At 35.2% G+C, this 24,801-nt stretch overlaps 1 protein-coding gene across 1 annotated transcript in view; it reads left to right on the top strand.

The window, feature by feature from the left end:
• Positions 1–24,295, top strand: part of GUCY1A2 (guanylate cyclase 1 soluble subunit alpha 2) — a 313,858-nt gene extending 289,563 nt beyond the window's left edge. The window contains exons 7-8 of the mRNA XM_090267856.1: positions 3,767–3,921; positions 23,809–24,295. Coding sequence (XP_090123982.1) covers positions 3,767–3,921; positions 23,809–24,016 — 363 coding nt within the window. The 3' untranslated portion in view covers positions 24,017–24,295. The remainder of the gene's footprint in view (positions 1–3,766; positions 3,922–23,808) is intronic.
• The last annotated feature ends 506 nt before the right edge of the window (positions 24,296–24,801 follow it).

Here is a 24,801-nt window from a genome sequence, read left to right as displayed (position 1 = left end):
TGGATTTCAAGATCCCATCCAGTATACCACACTACATTTAGTAATTGTGGTTCCTTATACTTGTTTATGACATTTTGATTTACATTTGATTTTGTGTGCATTTGAATTTTCTTGTAACTTTCTATTATTTTTCAAAATCTTTAAAAAATTTTTCTCAGAAAACGCTTTTTCTTATTCTCTTCCTTTGACAAGGCTGTATAACTATTTATAAGCAGATTTTATAGGAATTTGTATAAACATATTATCATTATGTATTTTTCATCTCTAAAAATGACAAAAGGGATTAAGAAAGAGAACTTCCAAGATGTTATGATAGAAAGACTAATTCAGTAGAAGTCGTAAGAATTGTTTGCTTTTGGACTCTAGTCCTCTCTGGCTGTGCTCTTAGCAGGCCATTTACCCTTTGTGGCTCAGTTTCCACATCTGTGGAATAAGGTGTGTGAACCAGAAAATTCTCCAGCCCTTATACTATGAGAAGATAATTAAAACTGACCATTGTTTTCCCAGTAGAAGTTAATAATCATAGTGTTTCATATCAGATATGAATAAATGCTTATTATATACCAGCTTAAGCTGGTACACGTTTTTATCTCCATATTATACATGATGAGTTTTGGAGAATTTGCTCACAATCATATATCAACTACTTGATGGGTCAGATTCTGAAGCCTATGACAACTTCCAAAGAGACAACATTCCTTTCAGCATCCATAAACTGCCATGTTGTTGCTAGGGCTCCTCTAATGAGCAACACTCCAAGATGAAGAACTTTCTCTTTGTAGTCCCTTTGCCTGTAGGCATGAGGAACCATATAAAATGCTGTAAATGAGCCTGAGTTATTACCCACCCAAACAGATGTGTTAAAGTCTCAAAGAAATCTGTTTCCAGCCAACTGAAATGCATTGTCTGAGGTGCAGTTCCATCCTCTTTGTTAATATTTTAATTGAACATACATTTCTGTTGCTTTGAAATTCTTCAAAAAGCATAGTTAATAGTAGCAGCCTGTTTTAAAGAGATCAAAGCCCAGCTTGTAAATCAGTTTGAAATATGTGAAAACATATTTTGTAATTTCATCTAATATGCTATAAGCCTTATAAACCTATTGATGTTAAAATAAATTACTGATTTTAATAATAATAAAAATGCCTTTAAGAGATATACAGGGATAGTGTGTCTCCTGGGAGCAGGATAGAATATTGTGTTTTCTTCTCAAAATTGAAAGGTAGCATATATATATTTATGCATATGAAGGAATTTACACAATGCTGGTTGGCTGGAATCATTTGCTGGGAAAGAGCAGAGCTATGTAAATTACTTGTCTCTCACAGTATTGATAATATGTAACTATATATCTGTGAAAGTTAATGTTCTATCCTTGTAGTTGGTTTAGTAAATTTGAAAACATTGCAGCAGAAATTATTCAAAGTAAAGAGAGAAAGAAAAAAATATTTTAAATGAACAGATCACCAGTGAACATTTTAATAAACATGTAATCAGTGTCTCTGAGAGGGAGATGTGGAGAGAAAATATATTTGAAGAAAAAATGGCTGAAATTTTTCCAGATATGATGGAAACTATAAAACCTACAGATCCAAATAACTGAACAAACCCCAAATACAAGAACCATGAAGAAAACAGCATGAAAGGAAGTCATAACTAAAATTTTCAAAACTAGAGAAAAACAGAAAAATGTAAAGCAACAGGGATTATGTCCCAATAAATACTTCATAAGTTAAAAATATTGTAAGTTGAAAATCCATTTAATACACCTAACCTACTGAATACCATCCTTAGCCTACCCTACTTTAAACATACTTAGAACACAATCTAATATCAACCTAGAATTCTATAACCAGTGAAAATATCTTTCAGCTATGAAGGTAAAATAAAGACTTTTTCAAACATACAAAAACTGAAAGAATTCATCACCAATAGACCTACAGTATAAAAAATTAAGGAAGTTTTTCAGCAGAAGGAAAATGATACCAGATATAAATATGGATCTAAACCAAAGAATGATCACTTTAAAAAGTAACTTCAATACCCACACCCTGGACTTCTGCTATCTATCTTAATGCATCTGGAACTGGAACATGGGGATGTTCTGGACACAACTTCAAGTTTTCTTAAAAGGAGAAAAATACATGTGACAAGACATGAAGAGGAACACAATGATAAAAGCTTGGCCCCAAATTTACCAAGGGGAACAGAGCTAGCTGCCTGATAGTCTGGACTGCTTACCTGGGAACTGTTACTAGGAGGCTAATGAAAGTCTCCAGTTTTAGGTGTATATATTTTAGGGCTTAACTGATACTGCACATTGACCTTTACCTTAATTAAAACAATTAACTTTAAAGCTGAAAAGTTGTAACTTCTAAATTAAGATCTTTTAATGTACTTGGATTTTTTCCACATGAAGATGCAGTTGATCAGAGTATCTTAAAGGAAATGCCATCTTTTACTCACTAATATGAAATGCCAGCCCTGTCATATATCAGTCACATATATATGCATGGAAATCTTTCTGGGCTATGTGTTTTATTAGTCTGTGTCTCTATGTATCAATATTATGATGTCTGTATACTAAGTAGATATGTTTATAAAAGACTTGATATCTCATAGGGCAAATATTTCAACTTTTTCTTTTTTCTCAAGTGTACTTGGCTCTTCCTAGCATATTGAATTTTTAAATAAATTGTAGAATAAGTTTTTAAAGAGTAAGCAAAGAGGTTAGGACCTCAGATAGGTCACACTGGTTTCAACCTGTCTTATTTATTGGTGGATACATGCAGAAGTCTCCAGTCTGAAGACAAAAGTTAGTCTAAGAGTAACTTTTTATCCTCACAACTATAGCAGCAATAGCACACACAGCAGTGAAGGGCCGACACTGCCTACCTAGTGGACATCTAGGGGTCTGATCTCCTCCCTCTTTCCCAGAGTTAGCCACAATCTCCTAGGAATAAGAATAGCATCTTCCAGGTGGTCACCGTTAGCTTTGGTTACTTTGGTGTAGATCATGTGGATACAACTTCATTACTGTAATCTTATTTAAGTGTATGTTAACTACACCTTGAGGGCTTGCTCAAGGCATGGCCCAGACAATTATTTATCAGACTCTCAGAGAGTAAAATATATAGCACTTATTTTACTTTTCAGGGTTTTCAATCAACTCTGCTTGACAGATTCAAGGGTTGAATTCTTCATAAATTCGTTTTAATTCTATGTTGGGGAATTTAGGCAATTTTATTCAACACTCGTCACTTACTATTGAGTGCCTACTTTACTCTTGGTACAGAACTAAGTGTTGACTATTCAACAGTAATGAAATAGATATGGATCCTTCTCTCATGAGAAAAATCCAACACTGACATGAAATAAACAGAAATATAAATATTTAATTTATAATTTTTAATGCTATGAAGGGAAAATATGTTTTTATGTGAGAATAACTAACTGGAAGGAGAATAATACATTTTCCATGTTTAGAGCCTATCATGAACAAATGAAACCTGATTTAACTTATAACATAACTAGTTTTATGTAGAAAATTAAATGTAGTTTTTTACTATAGTAAGTACATCTATTCATTTATTCCACAGCATCCATGTTCATCCAGATAGTGGGCTCACAAAAATGACCAAGATCTTTGAGGAATTCATAGTTGAATAGTTACATAAGTAACAATACTTCTCATAAAAATAATTGCACACCAAATGAAAACATAAATATATATATATTTTTTTTTTCTTTTTTGTTTTAATTTTAGATGAGGATAGGCATTCATTCAGGCTCCGTGCTGGCTGGAGTTGTTGGGGTAAGAATGCCACGATATTGCCTATTTGGAAATAATGTCACTCTGGCAAGCAAATTTGAATCAGGAAGTCACCCTCGGCGCATCAATGTCAGCCCAACCACTTACCAGTAAGTATTCCCTGGTCTCCTCCCCTTGTCTTTGGCACTGCCTTAAGCTAATATCATTTGAATTAGCGCAAGGTTATTTGAAAGACCCTGTTCTTTTTCTTGATTATGTCATTATCTAAGGTAATGTGAGTAGATCTGCCAGTCTGACACAGACGTTTTATTTACATCCTGAGAGAGTTCATGAAAAATCTGACTTGACTGAGAGGTAAATACAGGTTTGTCATTTCCCACAGTCTCAGTACTTCTGAGGTATATCTGTTTAAAATATAGAAGAACAAATTTAAGGGTCTGCATTACACTAGAAATCTTGATATTTTCAAAATATTCCTCAGTGTTTATGAAAATCAAAAGAATAAGATAGAGAAGGTGTTGTTTTCTTTTTCTTTTGAATAATGAACATAAATAAGGACTCTCTCAAGTGAAATACAAGGTCTGTCCAGAAAGTATCCAGCCACACAATATGAAAAATAGAGCTATGTCTTGAAGAAGATACCAGATACGAGAAACATCGCACATAGGACAATGACACTTCAGTCCCTTTCAAAGCAGGCACCTTGGGACCTCACTCAGTTCTCCCAGCTGCCATCAGCTGCCCCATCATATGTTCCTGAATCTCATTGATCATCTGAAATCTCTTTCCTTTCAAAGGTGATTTTAGTTTTGGGAAAAACCAGAAGTCACATAGCACCAAATCTGGGTTAAAGGGGGTCTGAATCACCTGGCTGGTTTGATGCTTGCAAAAAAACTTCATGAGCAGGTGCGTTGTTATTAGGAAGCCTCCAATTACCAGTTGCCCATAGATGTGGCCTTCTGAATCAACCCAATAGTTTCTGTGGAGGAGTGTTCAGCTTAATACAAAACTTGATGCAGATTCTTTGCTCTACTTGCTCAGTCATTTTTATGTGACAACCACACAATACACATACTCAGAGGCGTCTATTGCTCCCACTGACTAAATACAGTGAAGTTGTCATTGTTCACACAGGCACATACCAGTCCACTCTTCTTGGCTGCTAGGTTGTATCAGTGTCACTCAAACCATTCTCATTATATTAATAACGGTAGGACTTTTTTCCTGACAGACCTTGTATACACTGGGTACAGAGTAAAACTTCAACTCTATTTTCAGAAAGGTCTTATTTGACAACTCTACACATTTTTGACAGCTGAATTCATCCTTATTTTGTGCCTGGTAGATGTCATCTCACCCAGTGCCATATGAGCATTGACCACATCTGTTTGACTCAGCATTATATACCCAGAACCTATGAAAATGTTTAGCACATCATAAGCACTCTATGAATATTTATTGAATTAATGAATAAGTACATTAATAAGATGGACTTCCCTAGAATAACAAAACAGTATCACTGTCTCATCCCTGTTAAACTTGGGCTTTCTGCTAGGTATTGTGTGCAAACTCCTTAATTAATGCATCATTTAGATGACTTAGAAATTACTGTAAAACCATAAAGTAGAAATAGTGATCATTGACATTTTTCTATTAACATGGCTACAAAAAAACCCTCAAGCAAAAATTCTGAATACGTAGGTAACAAAATTTGTTTATAAAAATAAGCAAAATGCTGACACTTTGAAGTTTCTGACAGCGCATCTGTGTAGGGGGAAGTTAAAGTCTTTCAGATAATTTTTCCAGATCATCTGGATTTCCAGATTCCTGAGGAGCAGATGAGAACGGAGACTGAAATTACAAATATAAAATCAAGAGAAAGTTGCTTAAGAACTGTCTGTAATTTTTAGGGTATTTTTTATAGGGTTTGCCTTTTTAAAATTTCTCATAATTTCCTTACACAATTCTGGGCATATTATAGATAATTGGACAATAATTTCCATATTACATTGAAATTTGGAAACCTCTCTAAATTAGTGATTCTGACACTGCTCAGACCATGAATTGAGGAAAAGTTTCTGAAGACCAACTACTGCATTTCTGTCCCCTTAACACAGTTAATGATTTTTCTCATCATGGTACTGATACTTATTTTTCATGTCTGTGCAACACAGTATAGAAACTCAATTTTTAAAAATAATGTGTAAAGAATAAATCAACTGTATGAGGAGTCATGCCCTGAGCTTAGTCATCACGGCTATAGCTGGCTTTGTTTACAGGAGACCAATAAAGGAAACCCCATAGCCACACAGGGTCTGCGTGTTTGAGTGCTGTCTCTGAATTTTCATAATCTTTTTCACATTAATTGAGTTTGTGACTATCTTTAGTCAGTAGGTATGAAGGATTGAATCATTTCAACCACTTCAAGCACTGAAATATTTTGTTCTGTTTTGTCTGCCCTCTCCTTCCCCCTCAAAACAAAACAAAAATGGAACCAAAGGTAGACACATTGAGCTGCCATGTAGAGATAGTTTCTCTGATTGGCACCAAATTATCCAATTCCTATGAATGCTTTATAGGATTTTACAGATTAGGAGGTGGGGAGGAGTAGCAATCTAATAATCGAGAGCAGGTAATCTTATCCTTAATTTTTTGATAGAATCACAGCTGATTACTGAGACCCTAGAGTCCCAATCATTTGCTTTCAACTTGTCTTCCTGGGCTAGAGAAGAGTGGTTGGACTCAATGACTTTTAACCATTTAATTTGGGATGCCATGAAAAACACCTTGGCTCCTGGTTAAATTTCTAGCAAATTAAATATAGGTATATGATTTCAATGTATCTGGGCTTTCAGATTCTGGATCTTTTTGTGCTTAAGTACTTTCTGTTTGTTTCATCCACTGCAATCTATACAATTCAGCAGTATAATTGTTACATTCCACACTGCACAGGTGATTTATGAACCCACAGATATAGAGTCTACATCAGGACACTCACAATGAAAGCCAGGATTGTCTCTTAATAGGAGACAAAAATTGCACTCTCTTAGAGAAAATAAGAATTTGTGAAATAAAACTGAGTTTTAAGCTCATGAGAGCTTGAAATTTTCAATTTTTTTTCCTGAATTAAATCCTGTTGAATGTCCAATATTCTCTAGTCATCTTGAAATCTTTGGAGAGGTTGATATTGAATTTATTTTTAGTAAGACTATATGATTATCACAAGTTTTGAGAGAGTGAATTATTTGGATATTATAATAAATTGAAATAATTTTATGAATAATTTGTTCTAAATACATATTGCCTAAAATACTTAAGTAGTTGATTTTTTAAAAAACTTTATAAATATTTTAAGTGCCAAAAATTAAAAGAAATGATATAATACCCTTAATCTTAACACAGGTTTAATCCTTCATTATATTTGCTTTGGTTATTATTTAATAAAATAAACATTTCCTTTGGAATTTTTCCTCCCTTGCATTGTGACAAATACCCTAATAAATTTGGTGTGTTTCAAAATCTTGTGTTTTATACATTAACTTTCTCATATATATACATAAACAGTAGTATTTTGTTTATATTTTAATCTGTGTAAGTGATATGTCATTGTGTGAATCTTTCTCTAACTTTTTAAAATTTCATATTTTAAGATCTACCCATGTGGAGACATACATGTAGCTCAAAATTTTGGTTACTATAATACATTTTAATGTATGACTATACCATATTTTAATTTCAGTCATCTATTCCTCTATTGATGAACACACAGCGATTTCTTTTGGAATTTTTCATTATTACAAAATGTGTTTCCATGAGCATTATTTACCTATTATTACCTAAGTTAGCCACTTTACATTTCATATGATATGAATAACTGAGTTTTCTATAGATTATTAGAATTGAAATGATCAGGTGTTGTTTATCTCAAAATGCATTTGGACATAATGAATAACGATTTTAAAATCGGGACCATAACTTTATATAACAACCTTCATTTTTCCAGATTTGATGTGTGAGTCATCCTGTTGCATGCGGTAATGCACAAGAACCATTTCCTCCTCACCTAGAGCACTTTACTGCTGTTTTATTTCTGGACAAAAAGAAATCTTTTCAGGAGTTTTGAAATTTTTATGTTTGATGTTTACATTTCTGTCCAATAAATGTGATGTTTACTCAATTTTTTCCCACTCATCCAAATTTAAAATAATGCACACATTACAAACAATTGTCTTTTAACATCAAGCTACTGATTTGTGAAATTGAAATAATTGTTTATATTATGGACAGTTTCAGCAAACTTGAAAACGACATGAATAATCTAATGATTTGCCTGAGTGTTTAATTAATTGTACTTCCTTCCTACGTGAAAACTAAAAATGGAGACTCTTTAATCACTTTGATATGAAATTTTCCTTAAACCTTAAACATTTTTGCTTTTCTCATTTTATAGTTGACCTACCTCTGGACTTTTAGAATGCCTATTTTTCTGTTAAAATAGACCCCTTCTTTTAAAACCAAGCTGCCTTCTAAGCACTGCTGTATAAACAGTGCCCCATATCAGAGGATATACAACTGAGCAGGGTATGCTGGCGATTAAGTACACAACTCCAGAATCAGAGTGCCTAGGTTGGAATTCAGGCTTTACACTTATTGTCTGTGAAATTTAACAACTTAATTTCTTTGGGCCCAGTTTTCTCATCTTTAAAATTGGTACCTATTTCAGAGGTTTATTGTTAGGATTAAATATGATGTTTATAAAGCTCCTAATACTCAGAGCACAGTAATCATTCATTTATTGCTTCATCTTGTTCTTCCCATGAAGGAATAGACTATCTTATTCCTGTACTTGAGTTTCATATTTAATAAGTTTATCCATGTTGAATGATGTGCAATAGCTGTATTACAAATCTCATCTGGCAATCCCAAAGGTGTGGGTTTGGTAATTTAAGCAAAGTTTTTATTAGCTAAGGCAAGTTTTTATTAGCTAAGGCTCTTACTGATAACTAAATCATAACTGTGTGATAAAAACTGACTGCTTTCTTGGCAAATCTCCAAATTTAAGTAGGGGCACATAATTACATATATGTTAATTAGATCACCATAAACTTTGTGGCTTAAATGACATAGATTTATTATCTTACTGTTTTGTAGGGTAGAGAAGTCTGATACAGGTCTCACTGGACTAAAATCAAGGTGCCATCAGGGCCATGTTCTTTAATCTGTTTTCTTGCCTTTTTCAGCCTTTAGAAACCACCTGCACTCCTAGGTCAATGGCTTCCTTCCTTCCATTCCAATGCCAATAGTGTTACAGCTCTCTGACTGCTTCAGTTGCTGCACCTCTTTTTCTGACCCTTCTTTCTTCCTATCTACTCTCAGGCACTCTGTGATTACACTGGGTCCATTGGGCAATCCAGGATAATTTCCTTCTTGTAAAGTCAGCAGATTGGCAACCTTAATTCATCTTTGCTAACAGGTTCCAGGGATTCTGAAACAGACGTTTTTTTTTTAGGGGGTAGGATAGTATTCTGCCTACAACAAGGGAAAATGTGAGGGCTAAAACCTGCTTGGAACTATAATACCAACCCTACTCATAATTTGCACTTAGACACCACCCTGTCCTGCTCCATTGTACGTCCGTGGATATGGTGAACTGTTTATAGAGCAGTGTTCAAAAGGCAATTTGGTTTAAACAGAAGATGGGTCTTTCACAGTGAATGAAAAATAGGCATTCTGAAGATCAACTATAAAATGAAAAAGTAAAGTGAATCTGTGAGCTAAGCATACTTTTTGATGTATCAATTATGTAAAAAGAAATCAGGGGAAAAAAGAACTTTTGCAAGATGAATGTTCTGGCTTCTAAAGGATTTTTACTGGAAATAAAGGTCTAGATTTCTGAAAAGTGAAACCTGCTACAGGACTGTCCTGGTCATTTTGTGCTGCTGTTATGAAGTGTTATAGACTGGGTGGCTAATAGACAACAGAAATATTTCTAGCAGTTGTGGAGGCTGGAAATTGGAGATGGTGGTGCCAGAATGACTGGGTTTTGGTGCAAGTGCCCTTATGGCTTGCAGATGGTTGATTTCTCTTTCTATCCTCACGCAGTGGGAAGACAAGAAGCAAGCTCTCTAATGACTCCTATAAGGACACTAATTCTATTCCTGAGGGCTCCACCCTCATGACTTCATCTAATTGTAACTTGCACCCAAAGACTCCACCTTTAGTACCATATCATATGGAGAGGTAGAGTTTCAACAAATGAATTTTGGGAGGACACAAACATTAAGTCCATAACAATGAATTATATTTCTATATTTAAGAACCAGTAGAATCCTTGGCTCGAGGAGGAGAATTAGGAGCAGTCCTGAGAAACGTGGAATTTTTATAAAGCTGTCTGTAGTCCTCTTACTTTGTAATCTGCTCTCAGATGTAGCTATCCACATATAATCTCAAAAAAAAAATGGGCAGACAAGAAGTTGTAATATTTAACTCACAGCTATCTTTAGACCATGAAAACCAAGCTTAAAACTTCACAAACAACAGTGCTTGTTCTAGAGTTCTGTACATGAATTTCTATCCTAGGAATCAGAAGAACTGAATCTCATCTTGGTTCAGATATAACTTGCTGTGTAATTTTTGGCAGCCCAGGTAATGTTTCTGAGCTTGGTCTCCTCATATGTACAATGAGGAAGACTGAGATGATCTCTAAAATACCTTTTAGCTCTAAAATGTCATGATAGTAATAGCAGATGTTTATTGAATTATTTATTCTCTCTAAGCAATTTATACACATTACCTCATTTAATGTCATAGCAAGCCTGTAAATTAAGGATTGTTATCATCTTTACTTTTCAGAGAAGAAACTGAGTCTTAGGAAGGTCAAATAAGTCACCAGTAACACAGAGAATTCAAATTCATAGCTGCCTTACTCTAAAACCTGGGTTCTTATTCATAGCCAAACTGGCTTTTGGATCCATAACTAATGGTAAGGAACAATAATTCTGAATATAATTTGCCTTGATATGAGGATTTTTCTCTGTAAGAGAAAGGTGAAGAGAGCAGTAAGGAGCAAGCTGGAATCAGAGCAAGTGAGATTCTGTTTCTTTCTTTCTTTTTGCAGGATGTTTGGTCCTTTTCAAAACATCCATGGAGACATACAGTCTGTGCCATGACGTCTACCTAATCCCACATACAATTGCCAGTGAGGCTAGTGAAGCAGGAAGGGCTATCATTGGCCAACCGGCCACAAAACAATTATTGGACTAATAAAACATGATAGTATTTTTTATACATTAATCCTGTAAACTAAAAGTATCAATAGATGTTATAAACTATTTGAACCCAGGCATGTTTCCTAAGCATGGATGTTTTGGGCAGGACCAAATTTCCACTAATCTTTTCTGTCTCTGTACATATGAAAATGCCCAGGTTGCACTTTCACTATCCTGGAGTTCTTTCCTACTCGGGATGATGAAGAAGGGGTATAGTCTTCCAAAAATCTTTACTTGGTGTCTCCATATTTCTAACCATATCAGTATCTCTAATTATGAATCTAAATGTGAGTGTATGTGACAAAACTATGGGAAACAGAGGCTTCCAAGTTAAACAGAAAACTGTCTTTTTTCTGTGAGGTTTAACCATTATGTGTCTAGTGCATGTAATATAAGTCACTGGGAGCACAGGTTTGCTATTCAGAATTTTACTTTATAGGCAATTTAGGGGAATGCATGTTTTTAGTATATTGAGTTATGCATGGAATAACTGAAGAAACAAAGTTACTTAGGTATATTCTCTTTTGCATGTAAAAGTTAGTTATTAACATTAGTTAAAAACACTAGCTAAGAAATTGTTTCTATTCCTTTATCAATATAATTATTATACATGACTAAGATACTGTATTGTAAATACTCTTCTTCCTATAGTTATTTAATGTGGGAAAACATATCCAACAAACTTGAGGAAACTTCTGTCTAGTAGTTTAACTCTAGCCTCATGTTTTTAAAAAATCAAAATGCTTTACAACAAGGAGGCCATCTTGTTAAACTGAGTATGCCGTTGTCTAGGGACAGCCAGCTGACCTGGAGTCTGCAAGATCCTTCCCCATGTGGGAAAGCCACCCTCCTCCCCCACACCCCCACTTTTATTAGGGATTTCTGGACTCAAGGGTAGGTAGGACGACGACCATGTCCAGCTTGAAGCAGCTACAGGAGCTCGAGACCTTCGCCCATTGTCCTTTATAAGATTATAAAGGGTCTTAAGTATGAGGGCGGGGGGGGAATTGTTACAGAGCGGGGGTCCGCCCCCCAAAAATAAATAAATAAATAAATAAATAATAAATTTTTAAAAATCAAAATGATTATGTGCACTAGAGACTTGATACTTAATGAAAATAAAAAGCATTTGGGCTAATTAAAAGAATGTCCTATTGGTGTTTTAAATGACTTTGTTGATTATCTTATGCTTTATAGAAGCACCAAAACAATAAACACTATTTTTTCAATAAATAAATAAATAAATAAAGACAAATGACTTAATAATTTTCCCAAAAGAAGAACTTGAGCTGTGTCTAAAGAATTATATTTCTGTTTTTCCAATTACAGACAGCAACATTAGTATCACACTTTAAAATATGCCAGTAAAAAATCACCTCTAGCAAAACTGAAAGAGATATTTTACTCATTTAGGCATTTTTATTTTGCTCTTTCTTCTTTTGTCTCCCTGCTATATCAAATAGCATTTTTCCACAGAAAATATGATTCTAAACATTGGAAATCAAAAGCCTTCCTAATTTTAAAACTTAAATCTGGCCTAGTTTTTTGACCTTTAGTGATTGCTGGGGAAAAGGGGGAATAAGGAGACTAAATGGTAATGGAAAAATATAACAAAGATTAAATAAAAATAAGAAAATAAAAAACAAAACAAAAAGAAAAGCATAAAAAAAGAATATCCCACCTCAGTCATTTCATGTAATAGTTGTTTTTATTATTTCATAGATATGAAATGAAATAGTGTGTCTGACAATTTTTACATTATTTTCTTTAATGGTTTGGGTGATTTTTTGGCATAGGTTTGGCCTATATGATTATGCTAAAGACTGATGTAGGAGTATTGCTGGTCCTGTGTTAGGACACATTCCTTATGATTCATGGCAATATTTCTTATATGAGGACATCTGTGAATTTCACACACAAAAAGTAATTTTTACAAAATATAAATAATAGCTATTTTATTGGCCATAAATAACATGTTTATAAATAAGGCAAGTTCTGCTAAATTCTCCACATTAGCTACATTACCATGAAGTGAAAATTAATTACTAAGATAACTGAGCATAATCTAAAATAAGAGGGAAAACCAACCCACATTTTCCTTTTTCTTTCTCCCTTAAAAATGCACCATTTCAGGTAACTTGGAGATCAATGTTATTTTGCAATTAACAACAATAAAGAACACTTCGTGAATTTTTAGATGTTCACATTTTAGCTAAAAGGCCAAATAGAAAAGTAGCTTTTAGACATTTCTTGGCTATGGAACCAATAAAAGTAAAATCTGATTTAGAAATTCAAGGCAGAACATAGATAAAGTAGTGTTGTTGAGATTTGGGGTACTGTATAGCATTTAAGTCAGTCTTAGTGTTAGCATGCTTATGACCTTCCTGTGCATGCTCACATGTGTACTCTTAAGGAAAGAAGTTTTTGTTTTTTTTCTGATGCTCCCATTAGATTTTTAAAGTGGCCATAATTCAGAAAATATTAAGAACTGCTACTGGCTTATTAATAAATGACCAATAAAAGATATCAGGAGAGTGTATGTAGCTCACATTATGTTCTGCCACTAATTAGTTTATGACCCTAGGTAAATTACATGAATAATCTCCTCCTCTGTTTCCTTATGAGTTAGAAAAAACAAATTGGTCTAGATTGTTTACAAAAATTTTACACTAAATCCTGAAACAGAAAAAAGATGTCAATGGAAAAGCAGTGAAATCTGAATAAAACCTGTAATTTAGTGAATAATTATATGCTTTTATTAATTTTTTAGTTTTGACAAATGTACCAGTGTTACATAGAATATTAACATTAGGGAAAACCAAGTTAAGAATTTAGGGGAACTGAGCTATACATAGTATCTTTGTAATGCATCTGTAAATCTGAAATTATTTTAAAATAAAATGTTTACTTAAAAGATTATTACTGTTTTAACATCTAGTGAAACTGAGAATGTATTTTCAGCTTAGATAATAGTGATTGGAGACCTATTAAATGCTTTTAAGTCTGGAAACAACATGATGAAAGGAAAACATATTTGGAGGTGACTTTCCACAGGGAATAGAATAAGAAAAACTATAAGAAATACGACTATTAAGAGGAGACATTGTTGTTCCAGGCCTGAGGTATGGTCATAAGCTAGAACTGTGGAAATAGAAGGAAAACATATAAAGTATGAGAATCTTTAAAGAAATAATTACAGAACCGACTGGGCCAGAACACATAACCATTCTATGTATTGTGTGCTCAACAGTGAGCCTGGAAACCAGAAAACCATTTTTCCATTGTTACTCATTTTTAAAACTCATAATTCCTTATGAACTTACTTTTTTCTTTTAAAATTCTTTTGGGTTAACATGTAATCAGACTTGTAAATCAATTTTTCTTTCTTCCTTTTTTCTCACTTATGCACATAGTATTTTTTTTTTTCATTTATTTTTGGAGAGGGGTACAGAGAGAGAAAGAGAGGGAAAGAGACATTGATGTGTGAGAGATACATCAATCGCCCCAACAGGGAACCTGGCCAGCAACCCAGGCATGTGCCTTTGACTGGGAATCAAACCGGCTGCCTTTCGGTTGACAGGCCAGCCATCAATCTATTGAGCCACACCAACTAGGGCTATGCACATTATTTTTAAAGGAATTGGCAACAGTTTATGTCATATTACAATTTATATAAATTATATCACTTATATAATTATATATAGTGACAATATATCATATTATGTTGGATTATTTTATATTGTATTCTTATATAAACTAAATAGGTATATTTCAATTTCCCTCAAAACAAAGCAGTCTACTTCCAGAAAAGAAAAAAGATAATAAATTATATTATGACAAAACATTTTAATGTCTAATAAAGTAGAGTATGTTTGGAGAAGTCTTTTTTAACTAGAAAATTGAAAGTGGTCTCAATTGGGATTTAATGTAGTTTTTAATTTAAAAAAATTTATATTACAGTTGATATTCAATTATATTAGTTTCAGGTATATAGCATAGTAGTTAGACAGTTATTTAACTTACTAAGTGACTCCCCCCAAACCTCCGCATAGGGACTTAATTCTTTGTCAGTTAGCTCCTTTCACTGTTCTTTTGTGTTAACACTGCACTAGGAGAGATTTCTGCTTTAAATGCTATGCTCAAGAATCATTTTCATGGCTCTGATTAAAGATTCTCATGCATTAGTCACTCACTACTGAATCAAAATTGCTCTATAATCAGCTTTTATGATATTGACCAAGAAAACAGTGTTTTCTCTGGAGATTTTACTTGAGACTTTTTCAGATTTGCAAGTCTAAAACTAATGTTTGATCAAATTGTTTTATATGACCTTCTATAAATTGAATAGTATATAATGTTTGAAATAAATTAGATCAGTGTTTCTTTTCCACAAAGAAATTGAAAGAACCAGAGGATTTAAGTGACTTTATCAGTGCCATTAGGTAATTTACTCCTATGCCACCTGTATGAGGTGGAAGGGGGACCCTCAAATGTAAGAGAGCAAATTTATGGAGTATACCCACCAATCTTTTCACCTGTCTCATCCCTATTTACTCTCTTACCATAGTTGCTCTCCACAAAAATCAGTCTTTCTGAGAAACATCACATTAGGGGAATTTACAAGGAACGGTGCTATCAAACATTGTTCAGCAAGAGGTTTAAAAAAAAGGGGGGGGGGAAGTTTCTTGAAGAAAAGGACAAAAGCTTGTCTGTTTTTTTGTTTTGTTTTGTTTTGTTTTTAAGTTGCTAAATATTCTCCTTAGGCTGACTTGTCTTCTTTGACACTAAAGTCATTACAACTGTATGTGTTCTCTGAGCAGTTTATCCAGGCTAATTCTAAATATAGAACACAGAATTTCTTAAAATTGATTCTGGTTCTAATTTTATTTATAATGAAACCAATGAAGGATTGCCCATTTCCAAAAGTAAATGTACATATTTTCTTCTTTTCTCTCCAACCCCTGTCTTTTATACAGAAAAACCAGCTTCATGATGAACTTGTTTTTAAGAAAGAATGCTGATTAGAGTAGTGAAAAAATATGAGGCATTATTTAACTTACCACAACTGATAATCCCTCATTTATTATCTCTTTTTTAAGTTCCACCTGTTGACATATAAATTTTTGAATGAGTGTTTTGAATTTTAAATTTGTTTGGTATTTAGTCTGTTATATAGAGTTTTGGGGCAAATAATAGAGCTAAAGGTCAAAACTGACAATATCCACAGAAACTAATTGTGTGGAATCATTTTTAACTATTCAGCATTCTAAAGTTCAAGAATTTAAGAGGCATTAATTTTGACACTCGAATAAGAAATGCGTGGCAGAATGTGCACTCTTTGGCAAGCACCAGACGTGCAGACTATGGAACCATAGTAAGCCAGCTTTGCCATTAATAGTGAACTCAGGGCGGTTGCAGAAAGAAATGAGTCAGGGGGTCACAGGAGTGCCTCTAGGCTTTTTGCCTTAAAATTTTCAGGATACATACAGGGAAAGTATCCCTTTTATAAAACGCACGTATTAAGCTGAATTTTAAAACCTACAAACGACAATCAAAATTGCCACCAAATCTGCAACTGAAAATGTCTAAACTTAAAAAAGCATAAACATTTGGTGAGATCCATCTTCTCTTTTATTTCATAGTGAGCTAGATTCTTACTTTCCTTATTTGGACAGGAGTGTTTTTTCCAGAGAATGAATCACTGAATTTCAAGGGATTATATGCTGCCAAGCTGACTTGTAACTTTGGTTTCATGGGCCTGTCTTCAGACTCCATCAGGTGCTGATGCAGTGACGCGCAAAGCAGAAATACAGAGCAGAATTCCTTCTTTTCTCCAGTCAGGTAGGAAGATGAAGATGACTAGAAAATTTTAAGGGAGTGCAGAACACTTAGAAAATGCAAGAAATCTTCATCTTTAAAATTTTTTCAGAACTGTCATCCTTTTGCAACACTCAAGGACATAGATAGTATCTAGTATCATTATAGAGTCCAAATGCATTCCTTAGCAAAAAGATATTCAGATGAATAATTAGCAACAACAAAAACTTCTTATTTAACACAGCAGATTGAACACCTGAGTTTCTCGTTAATCTCTTTTGAAACAGTAGTAACGTGATAGTAAATAAATAAAAGAAATGTAGCCCTCTTCCAGTATATAGTACAAAGGATGGGAAAAAAAACAATGGAAGAGAGCAAGATGGACGGTATATATGTGAGTGGTATTTGGCTTAGTACAGAGGAGAAAGCTGAAGTCTTAGGTCCTATAGAAAAAGGTACAGATAGAAAGCAAGAATATTTACTCTAAATCTAAACAGCACCAGAGAGGTGGGGGGAGGCAGGGAGAAGAAAGAGAGATGTGGGGGGAGGGGGGACTAATTACAGGAATTATCTACAAGGTCCAAAACATGATGGAGAATAATTACAGAAAATGCACAAGAAGTAGAGACCACTCCAAGTATTCTAAGGAGAAAGAGATTTACTAAAGAAATGATGTGGTTATAACCAATGGAAAGGATAAACAGGTTCTAAGCTGGATATCTGGAAACTATGAATCCAAAATATAAAATTGATCAGTTAGGCAAGCTACCACTTCTGAGACCACCACTGAAACTTTAGTGGTCTAGGTCTGGATCCTTGGCCACAGTCATACCAACCTTTTAGATATCAGGAAGCTGGAAAATTAATACCTAAATATGTATTCCAGTGTTAGGAAGGTAGATGGAAAAGCCGCCAATTCTCTTTACACTCAGGAAGCTAGAAATTGGATCCTTGTTCTGAAAAATTCTAATCTTGATAACCAGTATTAATAGTTGCTTAAGGAAAAATAATCTACTTCCCTTCTGCCAGTTAAATATTGGGCAAATGAATCTAATTGTAGGAACCTAATAATCACTCAGAACCTTAGTTCAAGGGAAATTGGAAATGGTTCCAGCTGTGTAGTCATGTGTTTATCTAAACACTGTATATTGAATCAAAGATACTGAAACTCAGGCATGTGAGTAAAGGGGGATTAACTGAACATCTACATAGTGAACCTTACAATTCACATCCCATTTCCTCCATTCCCCTTCCAGGGATAGACTCACAGGCATGACTGGAACATTGTTACTTGGGCAAATTGTTCCAAGGGAGGAGCACTAAGTGTGCAGATATTTGTGAGCCCAAATGAAATGGTCAGGGGAAACCCACAATTCTACAAAATCTTGCCACACAGAAAGCTTCCAATCATGTTTGAATGTTTCACACTTAAATAAAAAGAGACTTCCAGGTGGTCATTTGGTGAATACCTTTAGCATGAAAGATAAAGACCAAAATAAACAAAGCAAACAGTTCTACACCCTACCCTCCTCCCTCAAAACCAAACATGAATTGGTTGTTGATGAATACAGGACAATGGTTCATTGTCCTGGGCACTCAAGAGCCCAGGGAGCAAGAGAGCAGCCTCAGTTCCGCAGTGGCGAGGGAACAGATCCATAAACTCCATGGTTTCCAGCTTCCCCGCATGCTTGGGGGAGTCATTGATCCAAAGCAATAGTGAATTTTCATCTTGAAAATCAATTTGTAAACTAGGATTTATGTGGCTTCCAAATAGTTATTAAACCTGTTGCTCAAACTCCGAGGTTGTTTGTCAACCAGCTGGGGATTACAGTTGGGGATTAATTTAGGTTTATGTACAATGTAAGCTTCCATATCAATCCTGAGTTGCTGAAGAAATAGATTGTTAGGCAGACCTTTAAAGACAGCCCAGGAACTTGGACTTAATAAATCATTTCAGAGGGGATCAGAGGTTCAGGGGCATTCAGTGTCTAAATTGCTAATCCTTGTATACACCTTTGATCATTTATTCACTGCCATGAATCATGTCACCAGCAGGTGAGCTGTGTGAAACACCTCCCCTGACCTCCTGCATGCACCCACCAGTAAATCATTTGGATTGTCCCGTTGGCAATAATCTGGATATTGCACTCCGGAGTTTACATAGACGAGTACAAAGGCTGCTAAGTCCTGCATATCACAGGAGCTTGGACCAATTTATCCTTATGTGCTCTTGTTTTGGTTATCAAAATGTAAAATTGCATTTAGTTTATTGATATCAAAATGTTTATTTGGAAAAGAAAAAAACTCTTAAAAAAGTATTGTCTCTGATTTCTTTTTAGCACAGTATATATGAGATGCATTTAAATTGTCAAAAGATTCATTGTAGTTTCCTCCCAGCCAAAGAGCAGTGAATTATTTAAAACTCCTGGCATCCAAAGCTGCTTATGCACCCTTCTTTTAGTCATTTACAAATACTTTCATAGATGTAACCCCAATTATTTTTCTATATCAAAATATCTCAATTATAGCAAAATATCGAGTCCTTGGTGAAACAAACCAACCATGAAAGAGAGAAAGTAGCGGGTTTAAAGTTGGGAGAGAGGAATGTAGCTCTCTCCTATTGTTGATTATGGGTCTTTAAGGAACCTTGTTGGAAAGGTTGAACTTATGGTCTATTTTGTAGTCAGTGGAAGTAAACTTTATTGCTCTGATTCTCGTCTTTTGTACTAAGATCCACAGCCACCATTTTCCCCCTTTTCCTACAGGATTCCTCCTTTGGATTTTATCACATGTGGTGTCATATATTGTCTTGTAGTGCTAATTTATTTCTATCAGTATTTCTTATCTTTTAAACTTTATACTAATTCATTCTGGGCTTCCTTACTTACTCTACTCCATCCAGGCTACAATTTTAGATGCAACAGGCACTCAATAAATGTTTGTTGATTGATTGGTATCACTGATTGTCTCCCACATGTTGCACATTGATGACTGTTCTATATGAGCTAAACAAAATTATTGTGGAATTCATTGGTGAATTAAACTATTGTTTGGGGACTCTGAACATATATCTGAAGTGACTGTTATATAGTATCTGTAAAGAAAATCAACATTTGTTAAAACAAAAAGTAGGTGCCCAATGCTGATAACTTCCATACTGATTGTCATGAACTTCCCACATATATCTTAATGTGGTTTTGTGGTGGAAAGCTATCTTAGTGTAGTATTATTTACTACAGTGCTACGTGTGAGTAGGAATTAACAGATCTGGATTACAGACCCAGTGTGACACTGTCTTGCTACTTCCACGAGCAAAGCACTGTAATTTATTGTGGACTCACTTTCACCACCCCCATATATTTGTCAGAGAAAGGAGTGTTTGGCTTTTGCACTGGGTTATGTTCTGTGCATGTAATGAAATAAGGCATCTGAAAGAATGTTGAAATATTAGAATTAGCCTCACTTTCTTATATTCCAAGTTAATGTTATCATTATATAATATTTTTAAAGGAATGGTGAAATAGAACTTTTAAAAATCATTTACAAGGCAAAAATACTATTGTACAACTCTGGTTCATAAAAGTAAATATAGATTGCTCATATTATAAGAATTCTTAGTACTACCTACTGTTATTTTCAGATAATATTTTTATCCATTAAGAATGTTTGAAACAGAATGATTATTTTTATTTTTTCTTGGTGTATAAATTATTACCATTGCTTCTGCAATGATCTTCCTTACATTTTCGCACATTCTTAGTTCTCATTCCTCATATTGCTTCTCTCTGTCACAGTGATTCCTTTCCCCAGCCCCCCTTTTACATTTCATAACTTGTTAACATTAACCTGTCTTACGAGAATGGGTTGTTTTTAAGAAAAAGGTGATGGCTTTTGCTCCACTATGCCTTCCAAATAAAGCTTAAACTTTTAGTTTCAGGTTTCAAAGCTTTGTCTTAACTACTACTTTGGCCTTAACTCTCTGAGCTTATTCTGTGATCTTATCAAATGGTTGAAAATGTGATGGTCCTGATCATCATTTTCTTGTTTCCAAACCTTTGATTATGTTGTACTCCATATTCACATTTGAAAGTCTTCCCATCTATAAGTGCTATCTCTCCTACAAAGGCTTTTTGATCCTCCCACTGGGAATGATTTTCCTCTTTTAGACTTTAGCCCTGTTTATAGCTACTTTTCTTATGGTATCTAGCCCATTCTGTTTTGTTTTGTTTTGTTTTGTTTTTTAAGTATATTTTATTGACTATGTTGTTACAGTCATCCCATTTCTTTTCCCTTTGCTCCCCTCTTCCCAGTACCGCCCTTCACTCCCAACAATCCCACCCCCCCTTAGTTCATATCCATGGATCATGCATATAAGTTCTTGGCTTCACCATTTCCTGTATTATTCTAAATTTTCCCCTGTCTATTTTGTACCAACCAATTATGCTTCTTAGTCCCTGCACCATTTCCCCATTTCTCCCCTCCCCGCTCCCAACTAATAACCCTCCAAATAACCCCCATACTTATGATTCTATTTCTGTTCTGGTTATTTGCTTAGTTTGTTTCTGTTTTTATTTTTTAGATTCAGTAGTTGATAGTTGTGGGTTTGCCGTCATTTTAATGTTCATAATTTTGACCTTCTTTTTCTTAAGTAAATCCCTTTAACACTTCATATAATAGTGGCATGGTGATGATGAACTCCTTTAGCTTTACCTTGTCTGGGAAGCACTTCATCTGCCCTTGCATTCTAAATGATAGCTTTGCTGGACAGAGTAGTCTTGGTTGTAGGTCCTTACTTTTCATCACATTGAATACTTCTTGCCAGTCCCTTCTTGCCTGCAAAGTTTCTTTTGAGAAATCAGCTGATAGTCTTAGAGGCACCCGTTTGTAGGTAACTCTCTGCTTTTCTCTTGCTGTTTTAAGATTCTCTCTCTCTTGAACCTTTGGCATTTTATTATGATGTGTCTTGGTGTGGTTCTCTTTGGGTCTAGCTTGTTTAGGACTCTCTGTGCTTCCTGGACTTGTATGTCTATTTCTTTCACCAAATTTGGGAAGTTTTCCTTCCTTATTTTTTCACATAAGCTTTCGATTTTTTTTGCTCTTCCTCTTCTCCTTCTGGCACCCCTATGATTCAGATGTTGGCATATTTAAAGTTGTCCCAGAGGTTCCTAAGCCTCTCCTCATTTTTTTCAATTTTTGTTTCCTCATTCTGTACTGGTTACTGTTTTATTCTTCCTTATATTCCAAATCATTGATATGAATCCCGGTGTCTTTCCATTCACCATTGGTTTTGTGTGGATTTTCCTTTGTTTCATTTAGCATAGCCTTCACTTCTTCCCTTATGTGTCTGACATACTCAGACATACCTGTCAAGTCTGTGAGCATCTTTATCACCAGTGTTTTGAACTCTGCATATGTTAGGTTGGCTATGTTCTCATTTGTTAGGTTGACTATCTCCTTGTCACTTAGTTCTCCCACTGGAACCTTGACCCATTCCCTCTTTTGGGCAATACCTCTCTGTCTCATCTTGACATATTCCTGTGTTTGTTTGCCTCTGTGTCTTAGGAAGAACTGTTGTACCCATTACATTGTAAGGGGCAGAGCCTTAGGTATTCGTCAGTACAGGAGACTCATTTCACCATGTTGTGGTGCTGTATGTGAGGGGAGGGGTCTGAGAGGGAACAAGGCTGCTTGATCAGCACTCACCCCTTTTCCAGGCACTTCTCCCACTTCTGTATGAGACTGGTACCTCTCTAGCTGTTGCCCTGGCCATCGTTCCCTGAGTGGGTGGGTCTGCAGACATTCTAGGTCTGTGGGGGTCCTTTAAACAAGTGGACTCTGCTGAGAGACCAGCAAGTTTCTGCCTCCACCCCATCCCCCACTGGTTTGCACAGTCAGAAGCAATGAGGCATTATTGTCCCCAGCACTGGAACCGTGAGCTGTGCAATCTGGTGTGGTGCTGGGAACACTCCCCCGGTGTCCCTCTCAACTTTTTAAAAATGTTTGACTGCGCTTTCCACTGGCATGCTGCTACTGCTGCTGCTGCTGCTGCTGCCACCACACCGCATCGTCTCTGCTCCAGCTTCACCCCTCCTACCTGCCTGGATGAGTATTTCTTCTTTATATCTTTGTTTGTTGGACTTCCATGCTTCCATGAAGCTTGCTTTTCTGGAACTTCTGGTTGTCTCTAGATTTGAGGTAGTTGTATTCCTTCTTAGTTGTGGAGGTGATTGTTTCAAGGTGATTTTTCTTGGGCCATAAGAAGTGGCCCAGAAGAGTTGTTAAATCAAATTGAATTTCTGGGCCATGTTTTTAGGTATGGAAATCAATCTGAACATTTTCATGGAACCAGAAAAGAGTAAAACTAGTCTTGGTGTACTAAAAATGAGTCTTTAAGTGTGACTGGAAGGGAAGAATTCAGCTGTTTGACAAATAATGCTAGTGAGTTTAGAGAATGTGTATTGCCAGAAAGCAGTAGCCTGTATCAGAGACACTTGGAGTCATGAATGTTGTTCTACAAAGCTAAACACTTGGTTTATGTGTCAGACACACAGGACACACATTTAAACCTTTCAAGAGTCTATAAAACATATAAGGGGTGCTGTAGAATCTGACCAGGTTTTCTAAACATACATTGTAAATATTTTATGTTTGAGTAAAAACTTGTATTATGCAGTTTCCTCGGCCTTTTTTTAGGGGAAAAAATAAATTTGAACAAATATTTTCAAGTAGTACCAGGAACAGTATGTTGTTTTTATTACATGAGAGGATCTCTCCTGAGAAATAACATTTCCTAATATTTGGAATCCTATGAAGGCCACATCTGTATAAAGAAATAGGGGCATTAGCATGAGCATAGTCATTGATTGGATTCCTTAATTTTGAGCATTCTTGTCCATTTATTTACATTTCCCCTGCTTATTTGATTCACATTTATCTATATTTTCTTCATAGATTATTAAAACGGGAAGAAAGTTTCACATTCATTCCTCGGTCCCGTGAAGAGCTTCCAGACAACTTTCCAAAGGAAATCCCTGGAATCTGCTATTTCCTGGAGGTAAGGACTGGTCCTAAACAGCCGAAGCCTTCTCTTTCTTCATCGAGAATAAAGAAGGTTTCCTACAACATTGGCACCATGTTCCTCCGGGAGACAAGCCTCTGAGACCTGCTACAGATCAAAGACTCCTCCAAAAGCACAAGCCCAGATCATGGGTCACGATGGAACAGTGAAAAGAGATTCTCTTTCACTACTTTGTTGAGGACAAACAGCGGAATTTCTGTTATGTCAGGCAATAATCCTAGAAAAAGGTGGGTGATCACTGTCAATTAAAAACACAGGAGGGTGGGGGGAGGAATAAGGCATGTCCATCCATATGAGTGTTGTTGATCATATATGTATTTTAATTACAAGTATGGGCCCTCTTTCCAAACTAACCAATAAATAGACTTCATGTTTCCATGTTTGTCACACATACAGGTAACTTTCACTATATATTTGTATCACTTTTAAGAGCCAGTTTTGATTATATATTCCTACATTTAGTGAGTTGGTATGTGAAGAATATTTTCTTATTTTGTTTTTCTGAACAGACATTTCATACGTATATCATGGCAGTGTGGTAAACTTCACAGTATGAAGAACTGTAATTCAGCAAAGTATTTTAGGGATATTACCTATTTTTATACATATCTCTTCTTCTAGGTAATTACATTTCACATAACATTATTAGATTTTCAGAACCTGCTACTGTGTAGTTAGTACATTATGTAACTGTAACCTAGTAATGGAACATAGTTTTACTCATTAGTGCTGAGATTGAGAATACATAAGACCAAGGGTTTCAGATACTGAGAAAGCATTGCATGTCTGCTTAGTAAAGATATTTTGTAGATCTGCTTAATGTAGCATGGAACCCAGAGGAAATGGAATTTCCTAATAGCAGATAC

The sequence above is a fragment of the Furipterus horrens genome, unplaced genomic scaffold, assembly GCF_987537825.1.
Source record: "Furipterus horrens unplaced genomic scaffold, mFurHor1.1.pri manual_scaffold_2, whole genome shotgun sequence".
Lineage (NCBI taxonomy): Eukaryota > Metazoa > Chordata > Mammalia > Chiroptera > Furipteridae > Furipterus > Furipterus horrens.
The sequence above is the reverse complement of the archived record's forward strand: the minus strand, read 5'-3'. Positions and strand labels throughout refer to the sequence as shown.